This window comes from Acromyrmex echinatior, chromosome 9 (genome assembly GCF_024713525.1).
Source record: "Acromyrmex echinatior isolate Ae372 chromosome 9, ASM2471352v2, whole genome shotgun sequence".
Classification (NCBI taxonomy): Eukaryota; Metazoa; Arthropoda; class Insecta; order Hymenoptera; family Formicidae; genus Acromyrmex; species Acromyrmex echinatior.
Window position 1 is genome coordinate 11,432,178 of NC_141860.1, and position 21,372 is coordinate 11,453,549.

Sequence of the window (21,372 nt, forward strand, 5' to 3'; positions counted from 1 at the left end):
GTCCCGATCGAACCACGGATTATTAGCGATAAGCTCTTTCGTCGAGCATGGTAAAATTCGTCCTTTCACACTCTTCCCGACGCCTCTTTGCCGCATGCACTTTATATTAGATTTAAACTTACGCCGCACTTCTGACTTCGTTAAAGGTTGACTAATTAAGCGTAAACGGCGTAACAAAAAATACAAATCAAGCGAAAGCAGAAACAAGAAAGGATCGTTTGTGCACACAGAAGAGAAGATTTTAAGTATGTTCTTCGCACTAGAATGTATAATAACTTCGGTAATAGCGTGCAGAAGTTTAATGAAAATGATACTGTTCGCAAGATGTTGGAAGAAGTTCTTTTAAAGAATCGGAGATAGAGAGCTCAGCAGCTGCAAATCTAAAAATAACTAATAGATTTCTTCTGTTCTAAAAGTCTTATACCCTAAAATATAACATGATCCTAAATTCTGCTTAAATTCGTGTCATATGTTTCTTGTTCTATACTCTACATTGATTATTAGATGATTGTATAGATGCTTTTTTTGGCTTTCTATTATATTTTACAAATTTTAATAAATATTTATTTCTCAATCTAGCTATTATTATGAATTATATTTTTAATAAATTGAAGGGCGGATAAATATGTTTGTTTAAGAGAAATTGTAAAGAAATTGTTTCTTCTTAGCATACAAATTGAAGTAATAAAATTTTAAAAATAAATGTAGAGCTACGAGCCAAGCTAGATTTTAATGCTGTGTTAATTAAAACAACAAAAGCTTATTACAACAAACATTTCGACTCCAATTGGGCCATTCTCAATGTTATACTAGATACAATTTGAATTAATACTCATTTAAACGGCAATAACATAACGAAACATATAATATGATTAGGACAGTAATTGTAATATTATATAATCCTCATTGTGTATATCCTACAAAAGTTATATGTGATTGTGAACCTTCTTAAATATGTAAAATGTGTAAAAATAAATGCTCCATTATTCGAAAAAGAATTTGACATTGTAAAAACATTACGCCGCTTGGTGGTCATCAACGGTTACCATTAACGGTAGCTACCGAGTGGCATAATGTTTTTACAATGTCAAGTTCTTTTCTGAATAATGGAGCATTTGTTTTTACACGTTTTACATATCTCGAAACGTGTTTGTTGTAATAAACTTTTGTTTTTTTAATTAACACAGCATTAAGACCTAGCTTGGCTCGTAGCCCTATTTATTTTTAATTTTACAAATTATTTGAGCCTTTTTTCTTATATTATTTAATAAAATTTTTTTCTTCTATTTTTAATAAGTTATTTTTTTCAGTGCATCCTCATTCCCTTTTTGGCATCCATTTATTAATATTATCTAATATCAAGTGTGACCTATGCAACGCAGTAGACCACGACTAAATGACCGGATACAAACAGTCTGTGTATACAATCTGTGTGTATCCGGCCATTTAGATAATTCAATTTCCTTTAAGTGAAATAATAATAGTAGCGTGGCCCCAAAAAGAATTTGGATGTTGGGGTAGGTACAGTAGACGACAAAGAATAGGATAGGTTGGTAGGGAGACGAGAATGGGAGAAAATGGGAGAACAGTGGAAGAGCAAGTCATTTGTACGAGTCGCCGAATATAAATACCAAAGACGAAGTTAAAAAGTCACCAGTAGAGGAGCGGACCCAGTATTGTGAGCTATTGCACATATATCAGCCTTGAATTACTTCTAACGGAGCAAGAGGACGTACGTCGTAAGATCAAATATTAGCATTAGTGTAGTTGCATGTGCTTATGCATACGTAATAATTACATTTCCTTTTTTTTTTTTTATATGCCTCCGAATCGATATAAGCAAAGATTTTTTAGCATCGATTTGTAAATAATATCTCAAACTTGGTGAAAATTTTTCTTAGAATTTTCAAAAATTTTTCGAAATTTCTGAATAATTTTGTAACTTCTAGAAAATTTTTCTAGAAACACTTTTTAAAAGTGTCCAAAAAGTTTATACATCTTTTTTAGAATCCTTTATGTATATAAAATTTAAAGTATTTTAAGATTTAAAAGATTTCTCATTCTATAATTTTTTAGGAAAACTTATAATAAAAGACTTCAATGCGTCATATATAATAATCACATATTCTGTTTCTTCGTGCGTTTTAAATTGAGAGAGACAAATATTCTTGACAATTTCTTTGTAAATAGTGTGATCTCTCTCTCTTTCTCTCTCTCTCATGTCGACTCCTCATAACCTGAGGGTCGCGAGCCCAAACATGGTTAAAGAGTATGATACCAGATCGTTTATATAAGAATCGTACAAATACAAAAATATTCAGTATGTTTTAACGTTGGAACGTTGTAACAGAGGGTGTACGAACTGAAGATTACATCGCAAATCATGGAAACAGTCGAAGACTATATTAGCAGCGGAAGTAACATGCAACGTCGTGACGCTCAGGACGTCATAGATGAATTTAATTGTGAACTATCAAACATGCGAGGAAAATGTTTAGATATCGGTTCAGGCCCAGGGAACATTACCAAGGAGCTGTTACTTCCGATCTTGCCACACGATGCAGAGATAGTAGGTAAGAAAATAAAAATTTGGCGGTATGCGGTTTCTTTTAACATAGAATCATCTCGTAGGCGTTGATATATCCGAAGCGATGGTGAATTATGCCAGTCAGAAATATAGTGATGAAAAACGATTATCTTTCGTTATTCTGGACATCGAAACATCGGAATTGCCAAGTGACCAAGTCGAGCAATATGACAATGTCGTGTCTTTCTATTGTCTCCATTGGTGTGACGATATATGGTATTTTAATTACTTTTTTTTGGGTAATATTTAAAGAAAAAAAACTTTTGTAAATAAAACAATTTCTATAATTAATTTTGTTATTACTTAAAAGAAAATTATGCGAGAATATTTATATATGTTATATTAATGAGTGCTAATCAACATTAAGAAAATATTTTGATTTTTTAAAATTAAGTTGCTAAATTTTCAGGCGCGCTTTACAAAATATGTATAAGTTACTGCGACCAAATGGAAAAGCGCTTGTGATGTTTCTTGGACATCATTCTGGATTCGAGGCATACCTACAACTCAAGCAGTATCCACGATATCAATCATATCTTCAGGTATTTAATAATTAAAATAAATAAAACACATTTAATGATAATATTAATATTAAATTCAAATGCCTTCTCTTCTTTAAGGATGCATGCCGTTATGTACCGTACTTCCAACGAAGAATGTGTAAAGATGTCAGAGCGAGTCTACGAAAAATGCTTGAGGACGTCGGCTTTGAAATTCTGCACTGTAGCAAAAGGGAAAAAAGTTATCACTACAGCAAACAAAGCCTCAAAAGTAAGATACTGAATAACAAGACAAATTATTATCTGTCTACACGTATAAGAATAAATTAAAGCATTAGAACAAAAATTAACCGTCGCAACTAAATAAGAATTTTTGTCTCTTTGTTTATATAAAATAAAATACATATTTGTATTTTTGCAGATCACGTATGCGCTGTTAATCCTTTCATCAAGCGACTCCCCGATGATATGAAAAGCGAATTTATAGACAATTTGCTAAACGAAATCATGAACCAAAATGCTCTAATTCCGCTTAAAAGCAAAAGCAAAAACAGCCAAGAATACTTAATATTGCGATATTATCTATTAATAGCGTACGTACAAAAACCGCCATCGGCTATTTGAACATTTTTAAATTATTTACAAAATGTGTATATTTTTAGATTATTTTTAGATAATAAGTGACGGAAGATTAAAAACAATAAATTTTAATCATTCAAATAAAATTCAATCATTATGTAAAATAATGTATTATTATTATTATAATTAGATTTATATTTTATAGTAATTTCTAAGAATGTAATATCTTTAAACGATTATTACATATATCGAGGTTTTAAAATTGATTCTATTTGCCCTTCTATTTTCCTAATATTTTTGTTGATCTTTAAGAATCCTTTAACTTAATTATATTTATTATTCTGACCGTGACAAAATAATGATGTAACATTTGATAAATCAAATAAAGAATACTAATTAATTTAAAACCTGTTACTCGATATAGTTATATTCCATCAATATCACCTTAAACAAAAATTTACGTTTTTACGAAACATGTAAAAGTGACAAAAGGAGGAAAGAACAAATACATATCACTTTCAACAGCTTATGCCTCCTACACACTAAATTTTATGTGTATATTGTACGCTATATCTTTGATTTTACAATAGTACAGCCATTTATAGAATATCGTTATTATAATTTATGGATCATATCGTACGGATACAAGAATGGGCGTTTCGGTATCGATATTCGTATAGCGGGTAATAATACTTCTAACTTTGTTCTAAAAAATACACATCCAGGCTTACAAATAGTCTTAAAACCGACATCGATCGTGTTTGTTGACACCCAGTGCGCGCCTCTTAGAAAATACGACTAGCAAAAGGTCATACGTACAAGCTCATACTAATTCCTCATAACGTATATAACGATAATTAATCGCACGATTATTTCCGTACAATTACAAAGGTTTCTCTTCGACAGTTGTTCTAAAGAGTGCAAATAGTCGTATTTCGAGCGGCAGCGCATTTCAGGATGGAAGCGGTCCAAACCATTGTGTGTGCCACGAAATATCCTCTATTCGAAATTTCTCCGCATTCATTTACAAGCTATTTTTCAGTTATTTACGTTGCAACTGACCTCCCCTTGACTCTCACCGCATAATTCATAAATCACCGTGCAAAGCAAGTTCGGAGACATAATCTCGCTGTGAAATCAACACGGCGCGGATAGAGGATTCCTCGGCTGAAAGCATGAATTTGTTGCACCTCGATATTCAAATCGAGTGTTTTAACAACGCCGTAGTTAATCGCAACAGAAGATGTATTTTAAACACCCGCCGCGTGTAACGTATATTCCGTCTTACGCTCCTGTGAACGTAATCGATAACGCGCGAAGACTTTTTTTTTTTATCTCTCAGTATATTCTAGTTATCGAGACCTTCCGCAAATACCCGCCTATTTCCTACATTACGAACGAGGACATTACCTGTCACAGCAGTAACTTTCCACGATCCGCTGTGATTCCTGATTAGCATATAATACGTAACAAACGCGCTCTCGAGTTCGAGCAGTATACTTTATACATATAATAATTGCGAGAGTCGTAAAGCATCGGATCTCTCTTATGAGTGTCAATCTGCTCTCAAATCTCACCGATTTAGCCTTCCATGGCATTTAAATTTCCATATTTAACTTTACGGAAGATAATATCATAACTCCAAAGAGCAGATTTTACGAATACGTGTTAAATACGTATATTTTATTTCGGTTTACGGAGGAAAAGCTGTAACTGGAAAATTATATAAATTCCAAATATTTTATATATATTAGATCGTCTAAAATGCCTGAAACGTGCGTTTCGAGAGCGAGATTTTCGAGCGTCTGTAATCCGAATGCCTTGCAATTAGTTTAATTATTAGTTATTAGCTGTCTTAAGATATCTTAAGATGCCTTAGAATGTCTAAATCGTTTGGGACGATATTACTGAAACATACTGTTATCGATTATGAGCTAAATGATAAAACGGAGTGAATAAGTAACGTTTTCTTAATGTATCAATCGCTTAATTGGTAGTTTCTTATTTCGTAGAAAGGACATCGAACATCAAATACGATTATTTATAGAAAAGAGGGATTATACCTGGATGAGAACAGCGAAGGATGATCGAGGGCAAGGCACAAGTGAGTCAGAGAGAGGAGAAATTATTTTGTATGACCCTTTACGCATTCTAGCATCGCGAGGTTTATCGATTAAAATCGATACATCGCGAGATATACACATACACACACGCACACATATGATGTATATTATATTATATAATCAGACACTGACATAAGTAATCGACAACTATTGCTAATAGCGGGACAAATATCTTATTTCTATCGATACTTCCACATTTTTTTGCGCATGTTTACCTCTCAGCGTGAAGCGATTAATAATTCATTTTTTTTAGACCATTCGTAATCCGAAAACATCGGATTGAAGCAATAGAGATGCCCGTTTGAAAAGAATAATTTGAAAAACGCGTAACGTAAAAGTATATTGTAAAATATCACAAGATCTACGTATTTTACAAAAATAGACACATTGAATGAGAATTGAATCGTAAGTTTGAAACTTTATAAATGAGAAAAGTCACGAATTCATAAACGTTAAAGAAAAAGATCTATCATCTTGAAAAATATCAGCTTTTTTTATAAAGCAAAATATTTAGATAAAATCAAGAGTTACAAAGAATCAATAATTCGTTCATAAATTAGGATTAATAATTTATAAAGTCGTATAGGAAAAAAAAATCACAAAAAGATCCAGCAGGGAAAAATCTATAAAAATCTTTTTTCTAAAGAATTTGTAAAATCTATAGAACGATGATATCTGCAATTCCTTAACAATCTGCGAACAAAATCTGCAAGTACCTATAGAAATCAGATCTCCGTTCAAGATTTGATTCCTTCACGGAGCTTCATCACATCGATGCTTCATTAATCACCGCGTAAAAAATCGCTACGTGGCAAGAAAGCATAGCCGAAATTACGTATAGCTTTAATTCTCGGTAGCGTTTCCTTTCGATTCTTTCGTCGCGCATATCCGATACATGCCGACTAAATACGCGCCATGTCGCTCGAGAATCACGCTTACTATAAATTCTCATTTATCGCTTGATAGCGGTAGAGAGAACGCGAATAGAATACATTAATTACGCATTTAAGACCGTTGCTGCTTAGGTACTTTCATAGTGGGATGTTCGTCGTTGGATTTAGCATGGATGAAATGCACGTAATCAAAATGCGACACGCGCGATAAAAATTACAGGATTTTAAACTTAATTATCATAAATGAAATAAATAGACAGGAAGCATGAGAAATTAAAAAGTAACACAATAGTAATTCAATAGTAATAATTCAGTAGTTGCTAGAAATCGATCATCATTATGCATATCAAATCATGCTGCCCTATTATGTTTAACAGCAGAACCGCGGATCTAAATTAACCCAATCACGGTTCAAATCATTAAATTTGGCATTCTCTACGAGATAGGATTGTCACCATAAAAGTAAAATTAATTACTTGTAATTAAATGTGATTATTTATGAAAAATCACAAAAATCTAAAACTCTACGTGCAAATTCAATTCATTGAACTGTAAAAGAAAAACTAGATTAAAAATCAAATAGATTAAAAATTGGTCACGGTTCTAATGTTATCGCAACATATTCGTTCTGGTTTATTTCTTATATATAATAAGCACTACATAATCTCACATCCAATTAACGTTTAAAAACCTGCATCGATACTATTATAAATGCACGATACTCCGATCAATATCTATTCAACTGAAATTAATCAAGTTAAATTAATCATAAATGGAGAAAGAGGAGCGGGAAAAATACAGGAGACAAAATGCGAAATCAAAACAAATTTGTAAACACAACAAATCGTTATAATCTCTCGTCGCTTACAAAAACGGAAGAATACGGACCGACGAGTCGAACTAATCGTCGATTAAAGAACGAGAGGTTACATAACCGGAAAATACATAAAAATCACGAAACATATTACGATAATAAAACGATAACGATAATGGATCGACTTGGACGAGACGATCGAACACGAGCATGTGGTCAGCGTCGAACGGCCAACGCTAATTGTAAGTATAACGAGATTCGGCGCGGCACGTCGTTCGTGCTGCCGCGACTAATAGCGAATTCGATTGAACGCACTCAGCACGCACTGATGCATATTAAGATATTACGGCGTGCGCAAATTGATGTTAAGTTTATGTGTTTGATATAAATACTGGAACGAGTTAATGTAAATTTAATATAAATATAATTAAATTTAATATATATATTTATTTAATGTAAGTATTATTTAATATAAATATAAAATCCTCAATATATTTCAATAAAAATGTATAATTCCTTGTTGAATGTATAATTCCTGTCCCAGCTACTGATTGTGCGTGTGAAATGGATTTATTATATTATTAAATGTTCGTACATTATAATCCACACTTCGGATCCTTTCCAATATACAGTGCTATCTGAAATTCGTCCAAATATCTTTGATTAGGTTCATTAGGTCATTGATTATCATTGTTACCAGGAAGTATAATGACATAATCAAAGTGATATTTAGACGGATTTCAGATAATACTGTATATTGGAAAAGATCTAAAGCGTGGGTCGAAACATATGTGTATTTAATAATATAATAAATCAATTCCATACAACCAGTGGTTGGCTCAACAAGGCATTATACATTTGATTTCTATCAACTGAGCTTTACGTATTATTGCTTCCATATTCTCAATATATTTCATTGTTTTGTTAAGTGAAGTTTTATATTATAATATAATTCGAAATATTTGCATTTCGCTTTTATTCTCAAAAGGTCAATCATGAAACTTTTTTTCCCTAAGACGGAAACGCGAAAATTGAAAATTTGTTGTATGTAAGTGACTATATATGTATATGCACAAATACCTAAAAAGTTTCAACTTTTCACGTTTTCACTCCAGAGTTAAAAAGTTATGATCGATACATTAATAAGTATACAATTGACTTTAATATGTACCAGTACGGACTATAAGTGCGTTCAACCGGATTCGCTACAAGTTAAGGAGGGAAGACAATTATTTGACAAATCATTTTGTACGGGACGCGACTATTCTCAGTACAAAGTAGATAACGTATACGTCTGTACATACCGTATTCCGCCACGAGGTGCAACGCCATCAGGCGTCGCGTTATCGATCGCTACCGCGTCACAATCATCGACGAGTTTGCTCTTTTCCCGCTCTCTTCGCGCTTCTCCTCTTTTTTTCTCGCCGCCTTCTTTCCTTTTTTCTTTCTCTTTTTCTTTTATCACGAACAAGCGTTACAATCAAACGAGCACCCTACGATGCTACGTTACAATGTTCTCGATCGTGAAGCGGATACGGGATCGTTGAACGTAAGATTCGCGCTTCAATGCATTTTTTTTTATTTTTAAAGTAATACGTTTGCTTCCTACAAATCAAGACGCTATCGATCGCTAAAAGTACAGGTAAATGTGCAGCGTTGTAAGGCGAGATTCCTCGGGATGCGGAGTTCATCGTCAACTCAGACTAATAACGCAGGCTTTCTGTAGAATATCGTCGTTGCATCATATTTATACATACATTGAGTTTACTCTACTTCATTGTAGATTGAGAACTGATGATAGCGTCGCTGTTAAAACTGATAGACGATTCAAAAATGCGGCGGCGGCTATGCAGCGGTAGAATTCTAATTTCTTCGTAATATCGGTGCAGCCTAAGTGACCGCCAGAATATTATGTCTCTTGCGAACATTTGAAATAAAGAAATTATATATATGAATATATATATATATATATGTATGCATATATATGCTTTCTTCATAGATATATATCCGTCAAAAGATTTTTTTTTTCGCTGTCTTCGACACGAATAGATCGAAGAGGGACGCAATGTCGAGGACAATAGTACGGTCAGGTACAAAGAATCGTTGTCAAGGAGATCCTTATTACACGTGGTGAGCACGAGGGATTGACGTGACGGAGGGACACGATAAACACGGATAAAAGTAGGCAAAAGATCACCGATGAACTTGATGCGGGTAATGATCTAACGCTTAGTTTATCGACAGCGGCGGACGTTTAGACGCTCCAATTTGAAATCGGGACTAAAGCAGCTAGTGCAATATCTTCTTGACAGAACGGAACGGTACAATAAGCTGAGCCAAGTCACTACAATCGTTTGTAGGCCGTTTCAAACTACGCATACCTTATAAATATACACCTGCGAACTTCGCGGTTACTCTACAACGACAGACACGTCCGTTACGGCCGTTCGCGACGCAGCTCGACGCGTTTCTATAAATATCTATTTGGCAAATCTTAAGTGTAGTCGGTACTTCCGAAAGACACCGGCACTAGAGTCGACCACCTTGGCGTTAAGCATCGATAAAGAGATTCTAGAGAGAGAGTGAAAGCGATCCTCGAATCAGGGATCCTTCATTAAAAACGGAAAAGCAATGTTCAAGAAAAAAACTAACGTCAAAGCGGTCAAGACTCAAGATATAAGATCGATAAGGTACAAATTAATAACATTGTGACGCACGCATCAATTGACGTTGCGATTAACAATCCGCGAACGTGTTCGTCGTAGCGTAGAGAATTCTTATTTTCTTGTTTCCTGTAGTTCTTATATTAACAACGATTATATACTAGCGCTACAATTTTTCTTTTTATGACTATCCTACGATTAACAACATCAACAACAACAACACATATAATATCAACGTGAATATATATGTATATATTATATCTATATATTCCGTTAGATCTAAACTTATCTCATGTATACACGCAACTGTGTGTAACGTACACGTGTACATATGTACGTTACACGAATGTAGGAAGAAAAACTACACCGATCATGTCCCAAGTAAGTATGTATGATATTCATCCACATACAATACGTGGGAAAAGATCTCCGATAAGATTACATACAGCGATTTGATCTGATCTAGTCGTAGGACATAAATGCACAGGTAAATCACACGCAAAGTGACTGTAATCGAGGAATTGGATGCAGCGTAAATAGCTTTGGAAAAATGTACTTAAAACTTATACAATTGGAAAAACAAAGCGACAAATAATCTACAGTCACAATATTCTGATATAAGTATAATAATATTCAGATGCAATATATAATTGTATAAAGAATAGCAATATGATTTCCAACTCCTCAATTGACGGAGATAACAAAGCTAAAACTTGAATAAATATCATTGGAAACCTAATATAAGAGAAACCTAATATAATTGGAAATACGCATTCTATTTGTTCACTCTTATCGCTTATATCTCAATTATCTCAATATCGTCATCAACTATATGACTGAGTATAGTTTAATTAACGAAAATATATCCAAAATGATCGTTTCAATGCCGTAACCGACATGAGAGAAAAATCAATTATCTCTATATACATATATATTAATATCGCAAACTCGAAAACAATAACGCAAGTAAAGCTCATATTAAAATCTGCTTCGTTACAGAGAGGCGAAACATCGAAAAATTTACGAACGTATAACATATAAACTATAACTAACAAGATTCGGGATAAAAAAACATTTCAAAATAAATATTAGCACACTGGATAAAAAATATTAATATGCGACGATAGAAATACAGTGTATTGTAGAATTTATGCATCGTATATTACGCACTTAATCGATTTCTTCTGTTACACCACCTCAAAATGCCGCAGAAGATACGTATTTCACCCAACGTGGCATTCGTCCAATTTCGCAAAAACTTTTATGTCCACGCATATTGATCTGTTCGCGTATATTCCGAGCGTACCAAATAGAATTAAACATACATTGCATTAAATATCGTTCGCATTATTCTTAAACCTATCTACCATACTCGAATAAAGTCAGTCGCGTCTGCTACAACCTCATGAACAATTAGTAACTTCGTTTATGAAAAAAAAATACTATCGTGATAATTAGTTGACTAAAAAATGGTAACTCTGCGTATTTTTTAGAGATAAAGTATAAAATATCAGCTATTCCCCCTCCCTTTTACACTTTGTCTCTTTTTCTCTCCCCTCGTCCCTCCCTTTCTCTCTTTCCTTCCTGTAAAGGACGCTATAGCAATTGTTCAAAGATAAATTAAATGCTGTACTTTTTATATCTATTACAAATGAAATATTAAATCTGAGAGAGGTGCACGGGATATAATTAAAAAAATTCTTAAGTTTATAGATGCACTATCGCTTGCAATAATAAATGCGTATGTCTTAATTGCTCTTTCAGTTTTTTTCTGCTTGTTAAAACTCGATAACCGCGAATAGTTTATTCAATATTTTTTCCTTCACTCTCGACAACGCTTGCAAAAAATAATGTACAAAAAAGAGCAGAATTACATAATAAAATGATAATAAAATGCTATTATTGCACGCGATGGTACAATTATAAAAGTGATATTTAACATAAAAGTGATATTTTTATATATAAATATATAATCTATAAATTATATAATATATTTATAAAATTTTGTTTAAGTTTATACAAATAATATCATATTTTCCAGCATTACATCAAAATTACGTAATTTCAAAATATTAAAAACGCAAAAATAGAAATCAACAAAATTGATATAAGCTCGACAAAATTGTAAAACAATACAGGTATAAAAAAAGAAAAAATTAAACAAAAATATATATAATTAAGATAAACATATTTTTTAAGAAGCTCAATGTAAAATGTATCGATATAATTCGTATTGAGATTCGTTCAAGTTTGTTCAAATAGTTATACTTTCATATCTATGAATATACTCTTATTCGAAAACTATAATACATGTAATTGATCAGATCAAATTATGGCTCTTTCGATGTAAGTACATGCAACGAAGGAATGTACTTAAATTCATAATTATAAAGCGTAAAGAAAAAAATTTTAATTTCAAAAATACTAAATGCCTTGAGATCGCTTATACAGTACACTTGTGCAACTAAATCGCAAACACAATTTAACGATAATTTTGTGCCTAATTGCCAAATATTTATCAACAAAAATAAGTTTATCAAAAATTCAAAAAACTAATTCAGTCTTTAGACTGATATAAAGAAACGCAATTCCTCGAAACGTAAAATATAAATAATAGAAATTGCAACGACAAAGTAACCGTGTGTTTTACTTAAGTATATAGATGTAACATTATTAAATATATTATCTCCATAAAAGTTTCTTCTTTCTCTATTTGATTTGATCATTGTTTCTCATACGATTATCGCCAAGCAGAATATGGTTCACCCCGTATACCTCTGCCTTTACTAAATCAACACGTTGAATAAATAACAGATTTATACGATAGACTTACGACGGGATAAATTTTAATTCTAAATTCGTTATTACTACGAAGAACTCCCTCATAAATACTTATATACACGTACCATAGTGAATAGCCTAAAATATCATATAATTAGAAACAACAAGGACAATGTTACGACGTAACATTTTTGATTGTCTTCCTCAAAGAGGTTTGCCCAACCGTAATCGTTCAGAATACGAAGACTCTATAGACTACAATAGAATACTGGAACATTCTCGTGCCTCCAACACGACAGTGTCAGTATTTCCACGGCATGGGCATCCTCGGAAAAAAAAAATTTACTTTATATGGAGTACTTTCAGTCAAAAATATATCAGATCACGCGCGTTGTAGACTTCTCTCAGCATTTTCCAATGTTTCTCCTCTAGGCCAAAGAGATTTCATCCTCTCAGTGTACTTCTTACATTATTCTGACTGGAATCTCCTGAGATCTGATCTTTTAATAGTCGAAGACCAATCTAAATGGAGTATCTTGGAACAAGATTTGAGTCAGTTTATGTAGTTGATTAAATAACGATGCCTTATGCATATAACAACAATATTAAATTAGCACTTAGGAAGGTTGTTTGTGTTATATTATTTTTTTCTTATTTATAATTATATATATATATAAATTATATATATATATATATATATATATATATATATATATATATATATACACCTCTCTCGCACATATTTTTCGCAAATGATCTTAATGCTTCATTAAGATCATGCAAATATGTAATCGCAACTGTCTCAGCGACTATCATAGATCCCAGAATCTCTCAGACTGCTTAATACTATGTGCAAGTAATGCAAAACTCATATTTCTCATTAAAATCTGACTTTTGGTATGTTCGGAGAAACACTATTAGCGCTACTTCTGTTATTCTATCGTCATTATTTATTAGACATAAAACAAGAATAGAATGACACAAATAGTGCTAATAATATCTCCCCGAATGCACCTATTGTCTCTTTCTCTCTTTTACTAAGCAGATGTTTTATCATTAAAGAGATCAAGATATAGGCGTTTTCACGTGAGGCATAATCGATTAAGGAATCGATCGACATGTACGATCAATGCTTATCAGTCGAATAATGATCATCGTAGTAAAAGACAACGTTAAAGTAATAGAAAATTACTTCGATCCACATTATTCGACATTTAATTTTTTTGAAGTATTAAACGATAAAAGATCAGTATATGTATATATATATATATATATATACATATATACAATTGTACCGTACATAATAGTCAAGACGTTAACTCGTCATGCCTCATGTAGCACCGAGCTGCCTGAAATCACGTGATCTCTGGTTACAATACCGTCAATACGGTGGCAAATTCCCGGCGGGAAACGGTGGCAAGAACGTTTTATCATCGCCGAGCAACTATAGATAAGCGCTACGTGCAAACGTTCTTAATCATTATTGATTCGTTTTCTTGTACAAGTGTCGGGAAAATATTACGTCCAAGTAATATCTTGCTTTTTTTTCCACGTACCTTTCGTTACAGAACTCGGATTGCGATTCGCGTTTGGTGCACCAGATTACATAACTGAATGCTTTGGACGATGCGTACAATGGCACGAGACACAGACATCCGTGAATCAATGTCGTATCCTTATTTAACACATAGCTAGACTCGTTTCGTGAGTCAATATGTATTCTCGCTAAGTGATTCGGGTAAACTAGCTCCGCCAGACGGTGACAGAGGTAACTCACCACTTTCGTATTTGCTGTAGCGGCTACTATACTCGGCCAGCAAGTTAGCTTTCACCTGTGTTCACATTGGAATATATAAAAAGATTTCACGAATAAAATATATATTATTCGTCATGTTAGAATACAAACCTTGGCTCGCTCCTCTTCCAGTTTTTGCCGCACTTCTTCATGCTGTCTTTCCAACTCTGCTCTCTTCTTGTCATAAATTTTCGTTAAGCGTGTACATTCATTTACACCTTTCTCCACAGTCGATTTTGCAACTTCTCGTTTTATACGTTCCAACTCGGCTTTGTCTTTGTGCACCTTGGCTAATTGTTTGACCTAAAGCGATAAAATATATCCAACGATCATTTTTGTTATTTCATATATTTCGTAAAAAAGTATTGTAATAGATAAGTACCTCGCCTTGTCTCGTAGCTTGCAGCTTTCGTTTAACATCTGCAGTTTCTCTATCTAGAAGCACTTGAAGCATTTTTAATTGATTGGATTGCGATGCTCTCATCACTTTCTCGACAGTTGCAAAAAGATTCTCGTAATATTTTTCCTGTAATTCACGTTCTTGTTGAACATGCGCCTTGCATACGGCTAAAAATCGTTCACTTTGACTTCTAGGTAAACCTCTGGTTCCTTCGATTCCCTCACGATTTTCCGTATCCTCCGGACATTCGGAAGTCTCAGGCATGGTCAAAGTGCTTAAACCCACTTCACTCGAAAAACTGCTTAAAAAATAATGCGACTGAATATTGTAGCAATTTCCGCCATCTTGTTTCGTATACTTACATAGTTTTACTCGACAGTCGTTTTACCAGCCTGTTGCTCATATAAAATTTCGATCTATGCTTCTCCCCGTCGATCGAGGCTTTCTGCGATTGTAACCGCATTTTTTCTTTCTCGTGCTTTTTTCTCAGAGATTCAAGTTTCTTCTCAAGTTCCATCTTTTTCTCCTTGACTAGCTTGTTTTCCATGAGTTTTTCCAAATTTTCGGCTACTATTTCGTCACTTACTATAACAGAGATGAGTTGCCAACAACAACAAAGTGAAAAAAGAAAGATAAATTGATTTTAGTGAAAATAACTAAAAAATAAAAACACTTACTATTGCTAGCATTGACTGGGCTTTTATTTATAGACGTATCGACTGGTTGAACTGCAGGACAAGGAGTGTCATCGTCCACATCCACTGTGTCCGAACTACCTAAGCCACCGATAGATGGTCTACTATGTAAGCTACTGGAAGTTGGTAAAAGACTTGGCAATTCGCCTATGGATTGTAATCGTTTAGCTTTTACAACTTCCTCCTGCAAGAATAACATTGTTACTAATGTATCATAAGAGAATCAAATCGCACGTAAAAAACTTACAGCTGGTTTAGCAGTACTAGGAGTATCGCCAACTTTACTCTTATCCTATAAAATGTTAGTAATGTTAGTAATGTTAATAAATTTGGAAAAAACAAATTATTAGGAAGCAAAAAGATTAGTAAATCGTTTAACAATATTTTAAATCATACTTCGATTTCTTCCGGTTCTTCCAAAGAATCTGTAAGAACCGATAATTGGTTCTCTCTCTTCTCCACTTCGCTCTGATATTTAATGGGATTCGCCAAAGCTTCAGCAAGTTCGCTCAAACCATCAGGAACGTAATCTTTTACGATAACGTGTAAAAACAGACTCGCTAATGGTAGGGGTTGCCCACATTCTGTTCTTAATGCTACGTGTCTATATCCTGGGCATAATCCAACTACGGGAAGTACCCTGTGACCGATTAAACGTCCAGATTCTTCGTACGCTGCTATCCTTATCGAGGCAAGTTCCGGCAAAACTACCTGAGAATGCGCAAACAACACATTATACAAAAAAAATATTTTATAAGAAAACTTACAATTAGAAATTTATACGAATTATTATTTCACCTTCTTAAATACGAACGGCTCTTCATCGTATATAGGATTAATACCATTATTTGGTACAATTTTTGTACGGAATTTCTTTCTTACGGTATCCGCTGGTAGACCGTACATGTCGACTTCCACGTAAGTCCCTACTCTTTTGTCGGTTAAAAATTGTGCGGATATTACGTGGATATGAACCGTACCTGCTATAATACCATCAACAGTAGATTCAGCAAAGGGATCTAACCGTCGATCTTTCCTTCTCATAAATTCCGGTTTTAATAGATAACCGCAACGTTTATTATACTCAAATATTCCCAGATTTAATTGCATTGACAGGTCTATTATAAATAAAATCAAGTTTACTTTAATAGTAAATGATAGATAACAGTAAATAAAAGATTACTTTAACAATAAATGATAGATAATATACTAAATAAAATTCTTATTTACCGAGTGTTTGATAATTTAACGCAACCAATTGACATCCCGCATTCCAAAACACTTGTGGCATAAAATTACTGGAATCAAATCTCGTTCCTGCTGGATAAACCCTAGATAGTTGATGTTTGTTGTAATTCACAAACTCTAGTGGTTTTTCTTTCAAGAGAGTCGTAGCTTGTTTTTCATCAAAAGATGACATTTCGTACATGCGTTTTTTTTCTACAAATATAGATGACATAAAAACTCACCGTTTTCTCAAAATATGAAAAGAATGCATATAATATTCGTATTAAGACACTTTACGCACTTTCAGCCGATTCGAAACTATTGAAGTGTACGGGTTGCACATAATTAACTAAAGCTGAAATTTCTGCGCCCGCCTCTGTCTCTTTGGCTGCAGATTTATCTGGTGCGCCTTTATCACCGATTTTTAATTTTATATCTTCCACATTAGACTCATCGTCTTCCGTACTCGATTCATCTTCTTCGTCTAAATAAAAAATCAATTCATCGAATATGCGTGTCTCTTCCATCAACATATTTGCAGTTTCAATTTCCTATTACCAACCTTCATCATCCTGGCCACTGTCTTTACTACTCTGTCTTTGTTGCAACATCGGCAGGTGAGGAATATCGCCATTTCCAATTTGCTGCTCATTTTCAGGTGCGACATCATCCATTTCATTCTGAGGTATAATATCCGGCGGAGGACCGTTTTCTCCTGCAGCAGATAGATTCGCCGTTCCATTAGTTTCATTCTCTGTGGTACCTTCAACAGTATCTAAAGCTTGCTGCTGCTTTTTCTGATGCTTTTTATGATGATGGTGATGCTTCTTTTTATTTTTTATTATTATTTTGCGCTTTAGTAACTCCGGTGGTGGAAGTTCTTGACCAGGCTCTAACTAAAAATAAAAAATACCATTCAATTACAATCATAATTTTTGCGCAAAATTAATTTAATTTCTCCATTAAGCGTAATATTTAAAAATACCTTGTGCGATTCGAGTGGCGCATCAAGCAACATTTCCCCGAAAAAGTCTCTGCAGTACTGAGCGATTTTGGCTTGCTGCCTTGGATTGCAATGATTTTCAAAACTGAGAATAACTGGGTAGTCAGATGTTTTAAAAGCAGTCTCAGCAATTGCCTCTATCACATCTCGAGCACATATTTCAGGTACGAATGTGTATCTAAAAAAAATTTACATTTTTAGTTATCAATTAAATACTTTTTTATGTAAAAGCAAAATAATTGTCATGATATTTATACCCGTGTACAATAACAGGTTCGTCAAATTTTCCATTCCAAAAATCTAATTCAACACATCGACAACCAGATAGAAGACATTGACGATAAATTTCTACAGAACTTCTTCCAGTAAGTTGATGTCCTTAATAGAAGAAACGTTTTATAAATACTCAAATTAGTGTGATGTACTAAATATAACAACATTTGTATACCTGTTAAATATGTGTTGTGACTAGAATTTATAAAGTAATGCGGAAGCGGTTGATCCATATCGTCAGACAATTCAAATTTAGAGACAGCAACAATCGGATTGTCTTCACTCATAAGATATCTCAAGAATCCGTCAAAACTCAGTTGCCCTTTATTTGCATTACATTTATTGGGTTCGTACTGATTTATAATATCCTTTGCCCTTGCTTCATTTGCGTAGGGATACAATATCTCGTTGAGGCGCGGATCTCTTTGCGACTTGTTCAAAAAGTCCACAAATTGCGAAACAGACATTATTTTACGTCTACTAATAATTCCTTCAAACACTTTTTCCACGTCTGATCTCTGAGTCAGTGACTTGTAAAAGTTGAAGAAATCTTCGAATTGAAATTTTAACAACGGCACGACGTCATTCTAAGAAATAATATTGTCGTAATAAGTGAATATATGTATGTACAAATTTTACAGTAAAACTTTTCAAAATCAATATTTACGACTTAGAACAGAACTCACTTTGCCGGATGGAAAGCCAGAAATATCGAGTGCTTTCTCAACACGCTTGCGGTCATCTTTGTTTTGTGCGAACATTTTTACTATACTGTAAAATAAATCAAATATAGATTTTATCCTATAAAAGAATCTTACAGACAACGTTAGAATTGCACATTATAGTATTACTCACTTTTTTACTGGTATCTTTTCATTTTTATCAGTAGTAAGTATAAGTTTAGTATGTGCTTTCAATAAGAACATAGTTGTACTAGTGTTTAATTGAATCAAATTGTACGCCATTTGAAAAAGTTGTTCTGACCAATGTTGTGCTATTTCTGCACGCGTTGTGCAAAAATTAATAAAATTCATATTGACAAAGTCGGAGCCGTAACAGATTGTTACAGTTTTATCTTCTAACGAGTCTTGAGAACCCATCGTTACAAGCGATTTCAGCTTTGGATCCTATAGAATAGAATTTTTAATTCGACTATAAATTTATCTGTTATCTCCTCTCTGACACACAAAGCTTAAGACATATAAACAAATGAAGTTCCTAATAATGCCACTAACACACCTCAGCGAGAACAAACAAAAAGTTTTATACAATGAACTAACTAAATGCACACAATGCTGCATGCAGAAGTATGTCACTTCATTCAAAGTTCTGCTTATTGATTTATAGGAAAACTGATCCAGCTAGGCGTGTTATTTCAATGAATACGGAACTGCCTTTATCTACCATTGGTGCTAGTGGTAGTAGGTGTGATAAAAAAAGCAAACTATGTATGGCACATAAAGTAGGTAATGGTCTATTTATAAATTAGTCAATAATTATTATGTGATGATGCTCTGTGCGTCATTGATATAATTATGGAAAAATTAGAATTCTCTTTGATTATTCGTTTTGGAACATTCGTAATTCAGTATTTACTTTATCACCAATATTTACAATACTATATTACTAAAGTGGTTGCTTATCGATACATCAGTAATGGATACATATGCAAACATTTGTTATTGTTAAAAGGAACACAAGTAAAATTAATACCTTTGGTACTTTTGCATATTTTCCTGTGCGAGTATCTCTTATAATTGCTATATCCAGCATATCCATCTCATTATTTTGATCCACCCAGTGTAAGTAAAAACCATATTTATCCACTTTCAAAGTCACCGGCGTTGCCACCCCAGAATCCTACGATTACATAGCATTTGATATTATGAAAGATTTATTTTTGCCGCGTTTACTATAATTGCTGTTTACTATAATTGCTGCATAATGTACTTTCCGATAGTGTCATGTTCAGTTGATTTGTATCGGGAAAAGAAAATGACACGAGTTATTATCATGGAATTCTAATTCCTTTTTTTTTTTTTGGCGTTGCTAAATTAGGAAGAAGCGCTCTTTTATGCCTAAAGTGACCTTTTACATTTATACTTTTACTAGCGCTCGACATTAAAACTGTCGACTACCAGCCGTAACATTAAAAATATACACGAACCTCGTCCCACTTGATAAACTTCTCTCCAGTTTGCAGCTGCTCGGAAACTTCCACCGGCTTTATGTGCATGGTGACACCTGTACCCTTATTGCTTGCCATCCTGGCTCCTTGTTACCGCAGAACTTGCGCTGTTCAACACCCAATCTTCTTTATGAACGTAGTGGCAAAGCGACAAGCGGCGTGGAGAACGGCGGTAGCGAACACGCGGACGTTGACCACGAGGATGATGATGACGATAGCGGTAGCGACGGCGACGACGGCGACGGCAACGGCGACGGCGACGGCGACGACGACGATGACGATGACGGCGACGACGACGACGACGACGATGACGATGACGATGACGATGACGACGACGGCGACGACTCCGACTCCAACTCCAACGGTGGTGGCGACGACAATAACAGCAACCACGACGACTCCGACGGCGACGGCTTCGACGACGACGACGGCGGCGACGGCTTCGACGACGACGACGACGACGACGACTCCGACGGCGACGACGTCGACGACATAAGCCTCATTGAGATTTCAAGCATTAGGAGCACCTGGATTACCGTGTTTTGGTCGCCGCTATTGGTACCAAGGCGAGAGCGACTGTCGCCGTCGTCGTCGTCGTGTTGAGCACACTTCACGCGTATAAATACACAGGTATATCTTAAGGACGTGCGCTCGACGCGTCCCCGGGGAGTCTGCGAAGGACCTCGAACGTCGAACCCAATCACTCGCGAGTCACGGGTTCAGCCGGTTCGTCGCGACTGGACGAAGATCATCCACGGAGACATTTCATCGAGGAGGAGGAGCGTGCCGTGATGATGATTGTCCGGAGCACAAATCGGGTGTCCTTAACCGAACGCGCGCGCGCGCGCGCA

At 34.5% G+C, this 21,372-nt stretch overlaps 2 protein-coding genes across 6 annotated transcripts; one reads left to right on the plus strand and one right to left on the minus strand.

Moving 5' to 3' along the window:
* The first annotated feature begins 1,483 nt into the window (after positions 1-1,483).
* Positions 1,484-3,928, plus strand: jhamt (juvenile hormone acid methyltransferase). 2 transcript variants are annotated; one of them, XM_011068143.2, is made up of 6 exons: positions 1,484-1,739; positions 2,351-2,573; positions 2,632-2,803; positions 2,997-3,129; positions 3,208-3,358; positions 3,509-3,928. In XM_011068143.2, exons 2-6 carry the CDS (start codon positions 2,384-2,386, stop codon positions 3,709-3,711), a joined length of 849 nt encoding a protein of 282 aa, XP_011066445.1. In that variant the 5' UTR covers positions 1,484-1,739; positions 2,351-2,383; the 3' UTR covers positions 3,712-3,928. The 2 variants fall into 2 exon arrangements, with proteins under 2 accessions (XP_011066445.1, XP_011066444.1); XM_011068142.2 differs by having other exon boundaries at positions 1,534-1,732.
* Positions 3,929-4,182: 254 nt separating this feature from the next.
* Plc21C (Phospholipase C at 21C) lies at positions 4,183-20,641 on the minus strand. Of its 4 annotated transcripts, XR_015546099.1 has the most exons (19): positions 20,501-20,641; positions 20,047-20,193; positions 19,189-19,460; positions 19,020-19,104; positions 18,509-18,920; positions 18,318-18,438; positions 18,043-18,238; positions 17,620-17,953; positions 17,359-17,541; positions 17,061-17,270; positions 16,629-16,948; positions 16,227-16,541; positions 16,078-16,122; positions 15,813-16,014; positions 15,498-15,720; positions 15,118-15,436; positions 14,847-15,038; positions 14,497-14,772; positions 4,183-13,475 (listed from the first exon to the last, which is right to left on the minus strand). XR_015546099.1 is itself a non-coding variant. In XM_011068146.2 (18 exons), exons 1-18 carry the CDS (start codon positions 20,597-20,599, stop codon positions 14,650-14,652), a joined length of 3,795 nt encoding a protein of 1,264 aa, XP_011066448.1. In that variant the 5' UTR covers positions 20,600-20,641; the 3' UTR covers positions 4,183-14,649. The 4 variants fall into 4 exon arrangements, 3 of the variants coding, with proteins under 3 accessions (XP_011066448.1, XP_011066447.1, XP_011066449.1); XM_011068146.2 differs by having other exon boundaries at positions 4,183-14,772; positions 15,118-15,433; XM_011068145.2 differs by having other exon boundaries at positions 4,183-14,772.
* Positions 20,642-21,372: the final 731 nt, after the last annotated feature.

Excerpts from the sequence above, each read along its gene's own strand:
- jhamt (XM_011068143.2), top strand. The coding sequence starts at position 2,384 with ATGGAAACAGTCGAAGACTATATTAGCAGCGGAAGTAACATGCAACGT. Across the intron at positions 2,804-2,996 it reads CATTGGTGTGACGATATATG|GCGCGCTTTACAAAATATGT; the intron begins GTATTTTAATTA and ends CTAAATTTTCAG. Across the intron at positions 3,359-3,508 it reads CAGCAAACAAAGCCTCAAAA|ATCACGTATGCGCTGTTAAT; the intron begins GTAAGATACTGA and ends GTATTTTTGCAG.
- Plc21C (XM_011068145.2), bottom strand. The coding sequence starts at position 20,599 with ATGGCAAGCAATAAGGGTACAGGTGTCACCATGCACATAAAGCCGGTG. Across the intron at positions 18,439-18,508 it reads TCACAACACATATTTAACAG|GACATCAACTTACTGGAAGA; the intron begins GTATACAAATGT and ends TCTTCTATTAAG. Across the intron at positions 16,123-16,226 it reads AAGAACCGGAAGAAATCGAA|GATAAGAGTAAAGTTGGCGA; the intron begins GTATGATTTAAA and ends AACATTTTATAG.